Consider the following 18,847-nt stretch of genomic DNA (forward strand, 5'->3'; position numbering starts at 1 on the left):
ACAGGGGGTGAATGTATTACGGCAACCATTCACCACTGTATTGCATTGTACTATGTTGTTGCCTTTGTGGGCTCCACCTATTGACCATTGTATTACATTACATCGCATTGTATCATGTTGGTGCCCTTGTGGGCTCCGCCCCCTCGGGGAAGGTATATAGATCTGCTGCCCTGCAGGCGGCTCTCAGTGCAGAGCAGTGGCAGGCAGGCACAGTTCTAGCTGATTAAAACCACTGTTCACTTCAACTCTCCGTCTCGTGTGAATTGATGGTCGCATCAAAATGCTATGAAGGAGAGAAGACCTAATAGTTTTTCTCTTTGCTGTCTCAGATGCATTCTTGGCATCTCCTGGCAGGGCAAATTCCCCAACTCACACGCCCAAAAGCATGCTAATTCCATCACAATACTCTCATTGGTTAGTCAATGATATCTGCGCTGGCTTGGCCACATTCATCAATGGATGGTGGCTGCACGTTCAAAGGCCTTCTAACAGTGAATTGGCTGCTGGGTTACGACCTCCTGGGCATTCACACCTCTGCTAGATTAATTGGCCGGTGGCCAATGAAGTGGCTAAAAGGGGGTATTCTGCCCAGTAACAGGTGGCAATTGGATCCTGTCTGAGTGGCATAATTTCCAGAGACCTGAGGAAAGCAGTTTGAACCCTGGACACAGAGAAAGAACCTGCCCCTTCTCTCCCTCCAGAAGGGCTGTGAGGTGATGTATTTCTGAAACGCAAACAGCTGAATGAATCTACAGTGAAAATCTCAAACTCAAAGCCTGGATTGAAGCAAAGGTGCTAGAAACAACGATCAGAAACAAGGATTCTTATCTTTTCCCTTTTACTTTTTTTTACACCCCTCTCCTCCCCTCTGTGTTTGTTTGTTATGTGTGTAGAGGGTGGGGGCAAGTTTAAGTTGGGGATTAGGCATTAGATGATTGTTAGTCAGTTATTTTTGCTGCACATTTCATTGTAGTTTTTGTTATAAATAAAAGGTAGTTGTGTTTAAATTTGCAAACCTGATGACTCTTAATTATTAGGCCAAAGGCCAAAGACTGGGTATTTGAAGAATTATTGGTTAACTCAATTATGTTGCGCCTCCAGCTCAAGTGGGGCTGGATTGACCATGCACTAGCCCAGGGTGTCGTAACAATTACTTGACACTTCATCCGCATGTGCCTGCCCATTTCACCAGTCTATGACCTCCTGAAGTCTATTACTATCATGTCCTGTTTAATACATTTCTTTAATTTATTTACATGAGCTTCATGTCATCTGAAATCACTGAAATGGCGCCTTCTGTAATTAAGCCCAGATCATTGTAATATCACAAATTAGTTTCTAACAGCCACTGCCCACATTCCTCCTATTTGGGGGGAAAAAACTACCCTCTGTCACTACTCTGTGGCATTTTATCCCTGCCATTGTCCCTCTAACCCCCATAGACTTCAACAAAACTGACAACCCACAATATCAGCCCACAGACACCTGAGGAAATAAAAACAGAAAACGCCAGAGAAAATAAAACTCAGCACGTCCGGCAGGATTGGTGGATAGATGGACAGAGAAACAGAGGCCCATAACTTTTTGGTTTCCCAGCATCGCCATTAGGGGGTACCCCAATGATGCATTGGGAAATTTCTCTCGCAGGTCTCCCACAGAAGGGTTTACTCGACAATTGTCCACAAATGCTAACTTCCTCTGGACAATTGCACTGAGTAGCATCCAGCAAAGCAATTTACATCACTAACTTTGGATGGCTCTGCCAGTTTTACCCTGCTAGTTACTCCAAAAGAGTTAGAACGGAAGAAAAACTAAAGCAGCCTCACGCGGGCCACACCTCATATTCACTCCCCATACCCAGTTCCAACATTTCATGCCCACTCCCAACTCATACCAGCCCCACACCCCATACCCACTCCTCACACCCCATACCCACTCCCCACACCCACCCCCACTCACCACACCTCATACACTCCCCACCCTATACCCATACCCACTCCCCACACCCACCCCCACTCCACACCCCATACCCACTCCCTACATGCCATACCCACTCCCCAAACATCCCACATCCACTCCCTACACCCCATACCCACCCCTACACTCCATACCCACCAACACTCCCCATACCCACCACCCACACCCATTCCCTACACCCCATACCCACCCCCACACTCCATACCCACCCCGACCCACTCCCCATACCCACCCCGACCCACTCCCACACTCCATACCCACTGTCACAACCCATACCCACCCCCCATACCCACACCACCACCTCTACCCCCGACCCCACTCTGAGCAATTTACGAGGCGTTTCGAGTCCAATAAAAGGGGCCCCACCTTCCGGCACCTGAGGAATATCGCTTATACTGTTGTTATACTTTTGCAGATAAAACGGGAGCAAAACCGTGAGATCCCCCATTGCACTTGGCGAATGGCCTTTTTTGTGCAAATTTTATGAGAGGAGGGCGGGGGAGGGGTCGCTGCTGGCACCGCGCGTGGGTGGGCATGCGAGACCGAGCGGCCGTGGCTGGCACCGTGCGCGCGGGGAGGGGAGGGGCCGAGCGGCCGTGGCTGGCACAGTGCGCGCGGGGAGGGGAGGGGCCGAGCGGCCGTGGCTGGCACCGTGCGCGCGGGGAGGGGGAGTGGGGCCGAGCGGCCGTGGCTGGCACCGTGCGCGCGGGGGGCGGGGCCGAGCGGCTGTGGCTGGCACCGTGCGCGCGGGGGGGCGGGGCCTAGCGGCTGTGGCTGGCACCGTGCGCGCGCTCTGGCGTTGCCATGGTGACGGCTTTGTGTTGGGTGCGGCCGGGGGCTGAAGCCGGGCGGTGGCGATCAGGCGGGCCTGAGAGGTAAAGTGAAGCCTTTCCCCTGGGGAGGGGGTCTAACCCGCTGAAAGCAGCCTGGATTGCAGCGCTGCGTGAGGGCGTCCCCGCTTCTTTAACATCTTTCTGAATTGTTCAACCTGAATTGCATCCGTCAACAAACCTGTTAAACGAATGGAGGGGATTTTGGAGTGTGGGTTACAGCAAACCCCCTCCCCCGGGACTGACTTCTGAAACGTGTGAGCTACGCCAACATCCCGGTGTAAATCTCTCCTGACAATATATATATGTCCTGCCAGTCACTGGCTGGATTTGCACTTTGTGGCAGTTAGTGGGCATCTCATTTGCTTCATCAGCCCCGCTCCATGAGGTAGAGCATCCCCAACACCAGCACACCCACCCACTCAGAAACAAACCCAGGTCCGAAACGAAGTGAGCCAGAGCAAAGGGACAGAATCCGAGAAACAGGTTCACGGTGGCTGGCTTTTGATTCAACATTCTCCACCCCAAACCATTCCAGTTCATGACTACCGTGGGAGTTCATGAAGAAACTTGGGTAACACAAGTGGTTAGCACTGTGGCTTCACAGCGCCAGGGCCCCAGGTTCGATTCCCTGCTGGGTCACTGTCTGTGCCTGCACGTTCTCTGCCTGGGGTTCATCCAGGTGCTCCAGTTTCCTCCCACAGTCCAAAGACGTGCAGGTTAGGTGGATTGGACATGCTAAATTGCCCTTAGTGACCAAAAAGGTTAGGAGGGGTTATTGGGTTACAGGGCTAGGGTAGAAATGAGGGCTTAAGTGGGTCGGTGCAGACTCGATGGGCTGAATGGCCTCCTTCTGCACTGTATGTTCTATGTAAAGCCGCGCTCACCTCGCAGCTACTAGACATAAATAGGTGGCAAATGTGGTCTTGCCACTTTTGGTTCAGCTTGTGAGCAAACCTAGGTTGCCTGTGCACACATAAACAAATGTCAAACACCATTCAAACAATACAGAACTGAGGACTTGGGAGATAAGTTGCAAAACAATCCTGCAATATGTCAAGTGCGCCACACTACTGCATCCCATCACCACTCTCAAACGATTGTCAAACTTCTTATTACCTATTTTTTCTCTTTTAATAATATAATCTTTATTAGTGTCACGAGTAGGCTAACATTAACACTGCACTGAAGTTACTGTGAAGATCCCCTAGCTGCCACGCTCCGATGCCTGTTTAGGTACATTGAGGGATAATTCAGGATGTCCAATTCACCGAACAAGCACGTCTTTCCATACTTGCTTTCCCCCTTGCTGCTTGTTTCTGCATGCCCACCCCATCCCAGTCTTGCCATAAAGTGTTTCCTTGTAATTTTGTGGATGCTGGTGTTAGACCAGGTGATCTTTTTCTTCGCTGGAACTATGAGTTTCAATTTATGACCAAGGAACAGTTAATGTCTAAATACTGCAATGTATTATTTTGAAAGGAAACAATGGATGAAGACCAACTGATTGAAGAAGCAATTGAAGCTGAATTAAGACAAATCAATATTTCGCCATCAGAATTAGATGAACTCAAGGAACAATCTGATGAAGACATTCCTCTTGATCCAGATTATGTGAGCTTATCATTCGTTTCAAAAATTACATGTAAATGTATTGAAATAGCTGAACATTGAAATCCTTCAATTTACTTTGTAAACTTGCTGTCCTTTCTGTAGGCGCGATTCAACTAATTGTGAACAAAGTCCCACAATGAGCGCACTTAGCCACGTGTCTCCCGGTGCTCGCAGCACCAAGAAACACATGGCTACACAACATGACTCGAGTTGTGTAAGTGACCTCAGTGGGGAGCGTGCAGCTGAGGCCATACATAGCCCTGTTTTGTACACTTGAGTGCTCTGATCGCTGGAATTCCCCAATGTAGCCAGAGACCGGGACACCATTTTTAAATTGAACCTAGGACCCTGGAGCTGTGAAACAACTGTGCTAACCACTGCGCCTTCTTGCTGCCAGTCTGCAACTTTTGACCGAGAACAATTCTTTACACTGCAAATCAATACGTTTTGGACAGACCAAAGAGCGTCTTTCACCATTTTGATGACCATCAGCAATTGATATTTGTCTCGATGTGCCTCCCTGGGAATAGCCCATAGAGCACAGAATCCTGGGTCACAGAGCTGCTCGGGATGAACCTCGACAAATACCACTGCATCTCTCTCCAGACCCTCATTGCAAAGACACATTCCACAAGGTGATGTGAGACCATCTCAACCCCCTGCAGCTGCTTTGAGGGCAGCGTGCGATGGCGCTGAGACGTCGGACGTACACCAAGGATCTTGGCGCTTGTTTGAAAGTTCTGGTCATGAGGTGTTCTGCCAGATAACTCTTGACAGTCTGCTCAGGGAACGATCAACATTATCCACCGTCTCCTTTTCCCCAAAGGCCTCAAAGGTATTACGTGCAGACTACAGCTTGATGGCCTTGTCGTCTAAGGCGTTTCTCTTAAACAAATTTTTCCACGGGGGACAGTGATATGGCACGGTCCTACTACGTGGAGCGTTCCGGGGCAATGAGATCAGACCCATCCTTCGTAACAATTGGGACAGGTAGATCCTCAGTATGTAGTGACACTTGGTGTTTGCGTACCGGGGGTCCATGCACAGCTTGATGCAGCCACACGCAAAGGTGGCCATCAGGATGAGGGCAGCGTTGGGTACATTTCTTCCTCCCTTATCCAGAGATTTGTACATGGTGTCCCTTTGGACATGATCATTCTTTGATCTCCAGATGAACTTGAAGATGGCTTGGGTAACTGCTGCAGCGTAGGATCGGGAATGGGCCAGACCTGCGCCACGGAGATCAACACTGAGAATACCTCACACCTGATGACCAGGATTTTGCCCGCAATGGACAGGGAGCATTGCTCCCACATGCCCAGTTTCTGTCTTACCTTGGCAATGCGCTCCTCCCAGTTTTTGATGCACGTCCCAGCCGCTCCAAACCATATCCCCAGCACCTTCAGGTAATAGGACCTGATGGTGAAGGGGACAAAGGACCAGTTGACCCTGTTACCAAAGAATATGGCCTCGCTTTGCCAAGGTTTACCTTGGCTCCCGAGGCCAGTTTGAACTGGTCACAGGCGTTCAAGAGCCTGCGTACCAATACCGGATCTGAACAGAAGGTGGCAATGTTGTCCATGTACAGGGAGGCCTTGACTTGAACGCCTCCGCTGCCTGGAATCATCACTCCTCTTCTGCCCAGATCCTTCCTGATGGACTTGGCAAAAGCTTGTACGCAACGCACAAACAGGACAGAGGCAAGGGGCAGCCCTGTCTGACTCCAGATTTGATCTGAAAGCTTTCTGATTCTCACCCATCGATTGGGACTGCGCTACTGATGTTTGTGTAGAGAAGTTAGATCCAATTGTGGATTCCCTCCCCAAACCCCATTTTGCAGAGTACATCCATCATGTAGGTGTGCAAAATTCTGTTAAACGACTTCTGGTCCAGGCAGGTGAGACAGGTGTCCACCCTCCTGTCCTGCACGCAGGCGATCGTATCCCTGAGTAGTGCGAGGCTATCAGAGGTCTTCCTGCCCAGCACAGCACAGGTCTGGCCAGAGTGGATCACCAACTCCAGAGCAGACTTGACCCGATTGGCGATGATCTTGGCTTGGATTTTACAATCCACATTCAACAGTGAGATGGATCGCCAATTTCACATTTCTTCACTTTCCCCTTCTGCTTGTTGATGTGGGGGAAGATGCCTTTCCTCATGGATTCTGACATGCTCCGTCCAGAAGCATACTCTCGTTCACTTCCATTCAGTCCCACAGAGTCAAATACAACTCAGCTGGTAAACCGTTGCTTCCGGGAGATTTACTCGTCTCAAAGGACTTGACGGCCTTTGTCAGCTCATCCAGAGTTAGAGGTTTATCCAGGTTTTCCCGCTCGCTGCTGTCCAAGTCCTTCGTGAATAGACGACAGGAAAAACTGGGAAGCCGTGCTATTTGTTGGCTTCAGATCTTACAGTCCGGCATAAAATAATTTACTGATTCTCAGGATGTCAGACTGCGATGACTTCAGGCTGCTGATCACAGAGGTCTCTTTGTGCACCTTTTGGAAGAAGAAACACAAGAATGTTTCATCCTGCTCCACAGAGCGGACTGGACTGGAAGATAGCCTTTGAGGCAACCGAGGTATAGAGCGAGATTTGCTGGCTCTTCACCTCTGGTAGATCCTACTTGACATGAGCCCCCATTGCCTGTACCCAGAGTCACCTTCTGAATACCTTTGAGGATGAAAAACCTCTTGATGTTCCCCTTGATTGCTTGCCACCAGAGAGATGGAGATTCAAAAAGGGGTTTCATGGTTTTCCAACCTTTGTAATCCTTTTTGAGTTCCTCGAGGTTCTCTGGGGTCAACAGTTTCACATTCAACTTTCATGTACCCCTGCCTGCCCTCTGATTTTCCTGTAGGTGACAGTTGACCAGTAGTACAGCCGGTCATTTGTGGAGACTAGTCCTGAACAGCGCACGCCCGACAATCACCAAGTCGAAGGGGATAAATCCCAAAGCCTCAGGTACCTCGTAAATCTGCACATTAAAATGAGGCTAGCTGCCTCGCTCTAGTATACAGATTTGACAAAAAGTGACCCTGCCCACAATCGTCGGGATTTACATCGTAATGTCTCGCGAGATCGTGTTGGACCTCGCGAGTCGTTGCGAGCCGGGTAGACCCCGTGGTGGTCTCCCAGATTTTATCAGCCACACTGCCCTGTGGGCAAGCTGTTTCTCGGGCGAAACGTGGCCAATGGATTGCGCCCTTAGTCTTTGTATCATTAAGATTATTTGTAATGACTATAAATAACAGTATGTTTATGTATTTATACAATACATGTTTGTATACAATACATGTTTATACAATAAGTTTGTTGAAAAAATGGGGGCGAAATTCTCCCCCCCCCACGACGGGTGGGAGAATAGCGGGAGGGCCTTCCCGACTTTTTTGACGCCCTCCCGCTATTCTCCCCCCCCCCCCGCCGAAATCCCGACACGAATCGCTGCCGCCGTTTTTTTTACGGCCGGCAGCGATTCTCAGCTGTTAGAAGGGCCGAAGTCCCAGCCCTTTACGACCTTTTTACGAACGGCAAACACACCTGGTCCTGCCGTTCGTAAAAACGTCGTGACAAACTCGCAAAAAATAACCATGGCACCGATTGGCACGGCAGTACCACGGCCGTGCCAAGGGTGCCATGGGCCCGCGATCGGTGGGCACCGATCGCGGGCAGCGGGCCCGATGCCCGCGCACTATTTGTCCTTCCGCCGCCCCGCAGTATCAATACGCGGGGCGGCTAAGGGGCAACCCGGCCCGCGCATGCGCGGGTTTCGCGCAAAAACGCGATGACGTCATCCGCGCATGCGCGGGTGGAGTCTTCCCACCTGCGCATGCGCGGCTGACGTCATATGACGCGTCAGCCGGCGCTAACTCCGGCAAGCGGGTTTAACGATTTTCGTTAAGCCCGACTTGTCGGAGCCTCCGACGTCGGGCTGCTAGCCCCGACGGGGGACCAGAATCGGTTCCCCGTCGGGAAGGGGCGCGATGCCGTAAAACCCGCCCGGGTTTTACGGCAGTTTTACGATTTCTCCCGTTTTGGGAGAATTTCGCCCTGGCTTTCTAAATATAATGTTTTTAAACAAGGGTGATACCGTTTTGCTTTTTTTTTGCAATCCATATGTAAACAAAGCAAATAAGGCTACGCCAAAGATGGCGTTAAAATGTATTTGTGCATAGGATAAATGTTGGTTAACAGTTTTTGCATAATAAACTCAAAAAATAGCAACAGCTGAATATTTTCAGTCAGAAATACTAAATATTTTGTTTGCATAGTACATTTACTTGCAGTTATTTTTGTTTAAAGCAATGTTAATTTCACTTTCTGTGGATTTGTAACAGATTTACCAATGGAATTTTAATGAAACATTTTGCTGCAAGAATAACTGAAATTGCATTTTAAAATGTCATAAACAGTTGGGAGTAATTCTGAGTTAATTAATTTCAATTATATTGAAAATCGTGGGAGCTATTTAACAGGTTGTCAAGCCAACAGCTTGCATTTCAAACCATTGTCCAAGGGCAAATTCACCCCATTAAATAAAATTTGGGAGTAAATGATTAAGCAAAGGTTGAAGCACTCCTGTCCTGATAATTTGAAAAAAGAGGTTCAGTCAGTTGAGTAGAATTGAGCGGTAAAAGAAAACACTTTTGTTTTGTAACCAAAGGGGAACTTTTAGGAAGGATACCATTTAGTGCTGCATGTACCTCTTCAGAGTTACAAAGCAGATTCATTCTAGCAATTGAACGTGTTGCTAAATTTCATTTGCAAGGTGGCTGAAAGGAGACTGCATCTAAGCTGCTTTTTCTGAGCAATTGGATTAAATTGCATTAGGTTAGCCCGGAAGCATTTCAGCTGACTAAATTTTTAATCAGGGAGCATGTGAGGAAACTCGGGAGTTGATAAATTATTTTAAAAATAAATGTTGAAAAATATAAGCCTGTTTAATGTCATCTTAAATCGATACGTTGGTAAAGTTAATAGCTGTTGATTTGTAGACAGAAATACCCTGTTAATAATTTCCGTCGACTATTTTATTTTATGGATGTACTTGATAGTAAAAAATCAGCATTGTTTTCAAAATATTTTTAGAAATATACTGTTGTACAGGACGGACTTTCGGTGTCGGCTATGAGGGAGTAGGTCGCATACTTGGTGGCTCCCGCTCTGCCTGGGCTTTTGGACCATTTTCCCCAACCTTTTCGTGGTTTTGAGTCTTGACTTGGAAAGTGCAGCCATTTAAGTACTGGATCCACACAGTGGTGCATGGAACGGAGAACCCCAAGGGACTGTAAGGGAAGAAACAGAAAGATAAGCAAGGGCTGGACAGAAGTGGCTGCTGAAATTAACATGGCCGAGGTTTGGACCCCTGCTGTGACGGCCCAGCCATCGATGGAGGAGCTCATACAGGCCATTCAAGAGGGTTTTGCCAGACAGAAACAAGATTGTCTCGACCCAATAAAGGAGTCGATTGATCGGATGGAACGGAGGCTGGATGCCCAGTATCGGACGATCCAGAAGTTGGAGAAAGCGCTGGCAGACCAGGAGGAGCACCAAACGGTGGTCGAGCTGGAGGTGGGGATGCTGAAGGATCAGCAGAAGATGCTGTTAGAAAAAGTGGAAGAGCTGGAGAACAGTGCGCGCCGACTGAATTTGAGAATTGTCGGTCTCCCTGAAGGGACTGAGGGGGCAGATGCGGGCACTTTTGTGGTAAATATGTTCCAGAAGTTTCTGGGGGAGGGGGCTTCTCCCCAGCCGCTGGAGGTGGACAGGGCGTGCAGGGTGATGGCGAGGAAGCCATGGCTGGGGGACCCCCCAAGGGCGATGGTGGTGTCGTTCCACAGATTTTTGGACAAAGAGTGTGTCCTCCAGTGGGCCAAACGTACCAGGAGCTGCAAGTGGGACAATAGTATACTGACTGTCTATCAGGACCTGAGTGTGGAGGTGGCCAGAAGGAGGGCAGGCTTCAGGCAGGTGAAGAAGATCCTGTTTAAGAGGAAAGTGAAATATGGGCTCCTCTACCGGCGCGCCTCTGGGTCAGCACCAGCGCCACTACTTTGAATCGCCCGAAGAGGCGATGGATTTTGCCAAGAAGAAGGGTCTGGTGCAGAACTGAGGACTTTTTTGGACTTAAGCGGCAGCGTTTTTCTCTTTTTTCCTTTTTTGAACGATGTATATATGGTTTGATTGTTGTCCTTCCCTTTGTTTTTGTTTGTCCTTGAAGTTTGGGTGAAGAAGGGGGAGTAGAAGATATTCTGTCGTTGTTGGGGTTTTTTGGTGTTTTGATGGGGGTGGTTGGTGGGGACTTTCTATGTTTTAATTTGTATTATTTCAATTTGCACTATTGAGGGGTGTGCTGTGGGGGTCTCTGTCTGTTTTGGGCTATCTCCTATGGTAATTAGGAGATTGTTCGGTCTTGGTTTGATGAGGGAAGTGGTTTCGATGAGCGGGGGGAGGGGAGTAGGGAACAATAGGTGGGAGACTGTGGCCCTGAGGTGAGGGCCACCAGGCTAGCTAAGTGAGCAAGTTCACGGAAGCATGGTGGGGTGTGTATACTGGTTCAATACAGGGCAGGGGTTGGGCTATAGAGTGATGTTGCCCGGGGGCGGGGGGAGTTATTCTGCTGACGAGGGAGGGACTTGGGTCTGAGGATGGAGAGGAGGTCGGGGGTGGGGGCTGCCTGCAGGCGGGCAGTTGGCGGTGCAAGGTGTGGCCAGGGGGCGGGCCTAGAAAGGGGGTTGGCTGATCGGCCGGGGGGGGGGGGAGTGGGCGCGGTGCCCCCCAACCAGGCTGTTCACCTGGAATGTTAGAGGGCTGAATGGGCCTGTCAAGAGGGCCCGTGTGTTCACGCACCTGAGGGCTCTGAAGGCAGACCTGGTGATGCTGCAAGAGACACACCTGAAAGTGGCAGATCAAGTTAGGCTGAGGAAGGGTTGGGTCAGTCAGGTCTTCAATTCTGGGCTGGATACTAAGACGAGAGGGGTGGCGATTTTAATTAATAAGTGGGCACATTTCCAGGTGGGCAGTATTGTTTCGGATGGGGGGGGCCATTATGTCATGGTGAGCGGTAAGCAGGAGGGGAGGAAGGCGGTATTGGTCAACGTCTATGCGCCAAACTGGGACGATGTTGATTTCATTAGGAGGGTACTGGGGAAGATACCGGATTTGGCCTCGCACAAGCTGGTGATGGGAGGAGATTTTAATACAGTTATTGACCCCGGCCTGGACCGGTCGTGCTCGAGAACGGGGAAGGTGCCAGCGATGGCAAAGGAGCTGATAGGGTTCATGGAGCAGATGGGGGTTATCGACCAATCGAGGTTTAGACAGCTGATGGCGAAGGAGTTTTCTTTCTACTTGCATGTACACAGAGTTGGGTTGGTAGGGGCTTTATCGACTGGGTCAGGCTGTTGTACCAGGCTCCGGAAGCTAGTGTAAGGACAAACAAGATGACCTCGGACTATTTTAGGCTGTATCGGGGGACAAGACAGGGATGTCCCCTCTCCCTGCTGCTGTTTGCGCTAGCCATAGAGCCGCTGGCAATTGCTCTGAGAGCTTCTAGGGGCTGGAAAGGGTTGGTTCGGTTGGGGGTGAGGGGGAGCGGGGGGGGAGGGTGTAGCATAGGGTATCGCTCTATGTGGATGATTTACTCCTGTATGTGGCGGATCCAGGGGCAGGGATGAGGGAGATTTTGACGATTCTGGGGGTACTTGGCCGGTTTTCAGGATACAAACTGAATATGACGAAGAGTGAGATGTATGTAGTCCAGGCAAGAGGCCAAGAGGGTTGGCTGGGGGAGCTACCGTTTAGGTTAGTGAGGGACAACTTTAGGTATCTGAGGATACAAGTGGCGTGCGACTGGGGCAGTTACACAAGTTGAACTTGTTCCGGCTGGTTGAGCAGATGAGGGGCGAGTTTCAGAGATGGGATGCGCATCTGCTATCACTGGCGGGGAGGGTGCAGACGGTTAAGATGACGATATTGCCGAGATTTTAATTTGTGTCGCAATGCCTCCTGATTTTCATACCGCGGTTTTTTTTAAGAGGATCAATAAAATCATTTGGGGCTTTGTTTGGGCGGGTAAGTCCCCACGGGTGAGAAAGGTGATGCTCAAGAGGAATCGGGGGGGGGGGGCTTGCCCTGCCAAATTTTAGTAATTATTACTGGGTGGCCAATATCGCGATGATAAGGAAGTGGGTGGTGGGGACGGGGGCAGCCTGGAAGCGGACGGAAGTGGCCTCATGCAGGGGCACCAGCTTAGGGGCACTGATTACGGCACCATTGTCATTCCCGCCGGCGAGATATTCCACCAGCCCTGTGTTGGTGGTGGCCCTGAGGATCTGGGGTCAATGGAGGAGATCTGTTGGTGCAGTGAGGGCGTCGGTTTGGTCCCCAATATGCAACAATCATCGGTTCACTCCGGGGAGTCTCGATGGAGGATTTCGGGTACGGCAAACGGCAGGGATTGAGAAGATGAAGGACCTGTTTCTGGAAGGGAGCTTTTCTAGCTTAAGGGCGCTGGAAGAGAAGTTTGGGCTGACAGCAGGGAATGATTTCAGATATCTACAGGTGCGGGACTTTCTACGCAGGCAGGTACCATCCTTCCCACTTCTGCCACGAAGAGGGATTCAAGATAGGGTAGTGTCTAGGGCAGGGGTGGGCAAACTACGGGCCGCATGCGGCCCGCCAAAGGTCTTTATGCGGCCCACCAAGTCATTAAAAAAAAAAAAATGTTTTTTAAAAAAATTTTTATTTTTAATTTTTAATTATTTTTGTTAAGGTTAATCGGGGGGGCTGTTGGGTTACTTACTGGTATAGGGTGGATACGTTGACTTGAGTAGGGTGATCATTGCTCGGCACAACGTCGAGGGCCGAAGGGCCTGTTCTGTGCTGTACTGTTCTATGTTCTATATGAGGCGCCCAGAATCATAACTGGGTGAAGTAATTATTTTACTTAATATACTATGCGGCCCTTTAAAATTGTGAATTTCTGAATGTGGCCCTTGCATGGAAAAGTTTGCCCACCCCTGGTCTAGGGGATGGGTGGGGGAGTGGAACATCTCGGACATCTACAAAGAATTATGGGGGCGGAGGAGACACATACAGAGGAGCTGAAGCGTAAGTGGGAGGAGGAACTGGGAGGTGAGATGGAGGACGGCCTATGGGTGCAGGCGCTGAGCAGGGTCAATGCGACCGCTACATGCGCAAGTCTCAGCTTGATCCAGTTTAAGGTGGTGCACCGGGCACACATGACAGCGACCCGGATTAGTAGATTTTTTGGGATGGAAAACAAGTGTGTCATATGTGTGGGTGGACCATGCACAAAACTTAGGGGATATTGGCAGGGGTTCGCGGATGTCATGTCCAGGGTATTGAAGACAAGGGTGGAAATGAGTCCAGGGGTAGCGATCTTTGGGGTGTTGGAGGACCCAGGTGTTCAGGAGGAGGGAGAGGCAGATGTTCTGGCCGTCTCCTCCTTGTTAGCCCGGCAACGGATATTACTGGCTTGGAGGGAGTTTAGGCCTCCAAAGTCAGAGGCCTGGTTAATCGACATGGCGAGCTTTCTCGGCATGGAAAAGATCAAGTTCGCCTTGAGATGGTTGGTGTCAGGGTTCGCCTGAAGGTGGCAACCATTAATTGACTTCTTCGCGAATAATTAATCGTCAGCTGGGGGCGGTGGCGGGGGGGGGGGGGGGGGGGGGGGGGGGGGGGTGGCGCTAGGTTAGTATAGAGTAGGGGGTTAAATAGGCGGCCTTGGAGGGACGAATGTCGGCGGCTGTTTTTTGATTACTGTTCTTTGTACTCTATTGTGTTTTGTACTGTGGTTGTTTGTTATGCCAAAAATACCTCATTGAAAATTGTTTGTTTAAAAAAAAAGAAATATACTCCTGTATCCTGGAGAGTGCTGTTGCAATTGGTTATTCTGCTGACCTTTTAAATCTTCTAGCGGTACAAATAATTTAAGTAAATTATTTATGTTTTAGGACTCGGATGAATTACCCAACTCTGTCTTTAGCTTCCTGGAGCAATTGAAGCAAAGAGGGGAAATTGTGGAAAAGCTGATTCTCCAGGATTTAAAGCAAGCTGAGTGTAAGTGAATGCAAAGCTGCTGAACTCCCCGTCATGTTTTACCAGTTTGAAAAGGACATAACTGAATTGTGAAAGTTCTCAACAAATAGCATGCTTTACTTTTCAATAATAGTGGAATTGCTGCTATTCTAATTTGATAAATGACCATTTACTAAATGAAAAGAGAGTTTGAAGACATTTTGTTTAATTTGATTCCACCGTCCATCTGATTTGAAGGTGTATCAACTTGTGCTCATTGATTAGAGGAAGGAACAGTACATTTTCATTAAAACATATGAAGACTTCCGATTGCTTTTATATTCTTAGGTTTTTATATTTATAGAAGAAACATTTTGCAACATAATGCAATTCTAGGGCTCCATTTAAAAGAGGTAAGTTTTTATTTTATTGAACACCATAGATCAGTGTTCTTCAAACTTTTTTCCCGGGGACCCATTTTTACCAACCGGCCAACCTTCGGGACCCAGCCGGCCGACCTTCGCGACCCACGCCGGCTGACCTTCGTGACCCACGCCGGCTGACCTTCGTGACTCACGCTGGCCGACCTGAGCGACCCACCATTTTCTCTTACCTTGTTTGCTGCTGATAAAAATGGGGGAAATGGTTTTGGGTCCCTTTGTCCCTTGTACATGCTCCTCCAATGGAACCTGTTGGGATGAAGGTGAAGCCTTCCGGTGTTGGAAAGTATGGAGTCTCCATCTGTCCAAAGTTTTGCAGTTCTGTAAAATTTTATTAAATAGACCCCCCCCAACTTGTAAAAAAAAATGAATAAAATAAATGAAAAAATAAAAATTAAATGAATAAAATAAATGAATAAACCCTCCGCACTTGTAAAAAAAAATGAAAAAAATAAAAATTAAATGAATAAAATAAATGAATAAAAAACGGTTACAGAGGAACAGTACACAGATCAGCATGGAAATACCATTGTGAAAAAGGTAATGCAAGAATGAGTATGACTAATCATGATTTGCATTCCTTTTATTCTAATATACATGGAGACAGGAACATTATACACATAAACTACTTACTTCATTTGTTATGGGAGAGGTGTTTTCAGAACCTCAAAATGTATCATGGAGTCCAACCCAAAATGCATCATGGATTGTTGCTTTTGAAGCACACGGCTTGTTCCCTAGGTGTGGTATTATAATTATGGACACATGGTTTTAAAACAAAACAATGTTTATTCCATGAACTCAACTTAACCTTTTAAAATGAACATTGGATCTCTTAACACCCCTTACTTCAAAGATAACCGCAAAAGTAATACAACACTACCCAATCCTATAAACTGTTATTTTAAACCTCCAAAAGACTTCAACCCTTTGAAAATAGGAGCACAACAGGTTACATTCAATATATTTATAGTCTTTGGATTTGCAGAAATCACCAGGCCAGCTCTTTTCCTTCCTGCAGCTCTCAGCAAACCAGCCAGGCACTTTTCAGCTGCTCTCTCAAACTGAAACTAAAAACTTCAAAATGGCTGAGCTAAAAGCCCAGCTCCACCCACACTCTGACATCACTGCATTTCTTAAAGGTACATTGCTTAAACATCCATTTCTTAAAGGCACTCTCACATGACACCTCTCCCCAGGAAAACAAAATAAACCATCAACTTCAAGATGGTTTCATTTTTCACTTTTGCACCATCCACTAAGAAATGCACACAGTAAATATACATTTTCATTTAAAGAAAACAACACACTGAAACAGATACAATACTATAGTCCATTTTTCTTCGTTCTTCTTCCTCCAACTGAAAACCTTCTTGATTGACAGTCTCTTTGAACAACAAAGTCAATGCACGATCCATCCATTCTCTACTCCTCAGCATTTCTCTTTAGAACAAGATACTTTAGTTCAATCTGACCACAGAGCCCCTTGCAACTCTCCAATACAGGAGCATTGGTGATCACAGCTTTCAGGCAGTCAAATGCCTGTTGAAAGTCCCCTGTCCATTGAAATTTTTGACATTTCTTTAGCAAGTTCATCAGTGGAGTAATCACGCCACTAAACTTTTGCACAAATGTTCGATCAAATCCACTCATGCTAAGAGATCGCATTATTTCCCTTCGTCTTGAGGGTATGGGAAACTCCGCAAGGAAAGTGATTCAGGCTTCTCCAAATTCACTTTCGGCTAGGTTCATCACCAAACCCGCTTCCTGAAGTCGATCGAAGAACTCCATACGATGTTTTAAATGTTCTTTCCATGTCTGGAAGTTGGAAATAAAAGCAGATTGTCCCATTTTCTCAATGCAATCCATCAAACGTGGGATAGGATAAGAGTCCGTTCTTGTAACTGCATTCACCTTTCGATAGTCCACTCGCAACCGTTGGGTACCGTCTAGTTTAGGTACCATCACTATGGGTAAGCTCCATTGGCTGCAACCCACTTCAATTATGCCATTTGTAAGCATTCTCTCAATCTCTTTGTTAACCTGTGCCAATTTTAAAGGGTTGTCTATATGGATGTTGTTTGATCGGAACAGCATTTCCCACATCTACATCATGTATAGCCATTTTAGTACTTCCCAATTTATCTCTACAAACCTGCCCATGTGATATCAATAACTCCTTCAGGTCAGTTCGTTTTTCCTCTGGAAGGTAATTCATCCCAATTTTAAAGAACATCCTCATTTTCCAATTTAATTTGAGGTATGTCAAATTCACAGTCATCTGGATTTGGTTCGTCACTTTGAGTTAGAATCATGAAAACATCCTTTTTCTTTCCTTCCCTTTCAATTCTGGACCTAGTGCTATGTAATGAACCAGACTTTATTAAAGATCTTAAAGTAAGGGAACACTTAGGAAGCAGCGATCATAATATGGTTGAGTTCAGTCTGCAGTTTGAAAGAGAGAAGGCAAAATCGGATGTAATGGTGTTACAGTTAAATAAAGGTAATTACGAGGGCATGAGAGAGGAACTGGTGAAAATCAACTGGAAGCAGACCCTAGCAGGGAAGACAGTAGAGCAAAAATGGCAGGAGTTTGTATGCATAATTGAGGACACTGTACAGAGGTTCATCCCCAAGAAAAGAAAGATTATCCAGGGAGGGATTAGACAGCCATGGCTGACAAAGGAGGTCAGGAAATGTATCAAAGAAAAAGAGAGATCCTATAAAGTGGCCAAAAGCACCGGGAAATCAGAAGATTGGGAAGGCTACAAAAACAAACAGAGGTTAACAAAGAGACAAATAAGGAAGGAGAGGATCAAATATGAAGGCAGGCTAGCCAGTAATATAAGAAATGATAGTAAAAGTTTCTTTCAATACATAAGAAACAAACGTCAGGCCAAAGTAGACATTGGGCCAATTCAAACTGATTCTGGAAGGCTAGTGATGGGAGATGAGGAAATGGCTGGAGAACTTAATAAGTACTTTGCGTCTGTCTTCACAGTGGAAGACGTTAGTAATATCCCAAAAATTATAAAGGGTCAGGGGGCTGAGTTGAGTATGGTTGCCATTACAAAAGAGATGGTGCTAAAAAAGCTAAAAGGTCTTAAAATTGACAAATCTCCTGGCCCCGATGGGCTACATCCTAGAGTTCTGAGGGAGGTGGCTGAAGAAATAGCGGAAGCGTTGGTTGAGATCTTTCAAAAATCACTGGAGTCAGGGAAAGTCCCGGACGATTGGAAGATCGCTGTTGTAACCCCCTTGTTCAAGAAAGGATCAAGACAAAAGATGGAAAATTATAGGCCAATTAGCCTAACCTCGGTTGTTGGTAAAATTCTAGAATCGATCGTTAAGGATGAGATTTCTAATTTCTTGGAAGAGCAGGGTCGGATTAGAACAAGTCAACATGGATTTAGTAAGGGGAGGTCGTGCCTGACGAACCTGTTAGAATTCTTTGAGGAGGTGACAAGTAGGTTAGACCAGGGAAACCCAGTGGATGTGGTCTATCTGGATTTCCAAAAGGCCTTTGATAAGGTGCCACACAGGAGGCTGCTGAGTAAGGTGAGGGCCCATGGTGTTCGAGGTGAGCTACTGGCATGGGTTGAGGATTGGCTGTCTGACAGAAGGCAGAGAGTTGGGATAAAAGGTTCTTTTTCGGAATGGCAGCCGGTGACCAGCGGTGTCCCACAGGGTTCAGTGTTGGGGCCGCAGCTGTTCACCATATATATTAATGATCTGGATGAAGGGACTGGGGGCATTCTAGCGAAGTTTGCTGATGATACGAAGTTAGGTGGTCAGGCAGGTAGTGCTGAGGAAGTGGGGAGGCTGCAGAAGGATCTAGACAGTTTGGGAGAGTGGTGCAGGAAATGGCTGATGCATTTCAACGTGAGAAAATGTGAGGTCTTGCACTTTGGAAAAAAGAATCCAAGCATAGACTACTTTCTAAAC

The 18,847-nt window shown here is 47.5% G+C and overlaps 1 protein-coding gene across 4 annotated transcripts in view; it reads left to right on the plus strand.

The window, feature by feature from the left end:
* The first annotated feature begins 2,749 nt into the window (after positions 1 to 2,749).
* The window catches only part of lrriq1 (leucine-rich repeats and IQ motif containing 1), a 281,000-nt gene continuing 264,902 nt past the window's right edge, over positions 2,750 to 18,847 (plus strand). For 3 of the 4 annotated variants that reach the window (XM_038780687.1, XM_038780683.1, XM_038780684.1), the window contains exons 1-3: positions 2,750 to 2,852; positions 4,290 to 4,421; positions 14,399 to 14,504. In XM_038780687.1, the coding sequence (XP_038636615.1) occupies positions 4,296 to 4,421; positions 14,399 to 14,504 (232 nt within the window). In that variant the 5' untranslated portion in view covers positions 2,750 to 2,852; positions 4,290 to 4,295. Of the gene's footprint in view, positions 2,853 to 2,917; positions 3,063 to 4,289; positions 4,422 to 14,398; positions 14,505 to 18,847 lie in introns of those variants that run through there. The other variant, XM_038780682.1, reaches the window with a different exon arrangement.

This window comes from Scyliorhinus canicula, chromosome 20 (assembly GCF_902713615.1).
Source record: "Scyliorhinus canicula chromosome 20, sScyCan1.1, whole genome shotgun sequence".
NCBI lineage: Eukaryota > Metazoa > Chordata > Chondrichthyes > Carcharhiniformes > Scyliorhinidae > Scyliorhinus > Scyliorhinus canicula.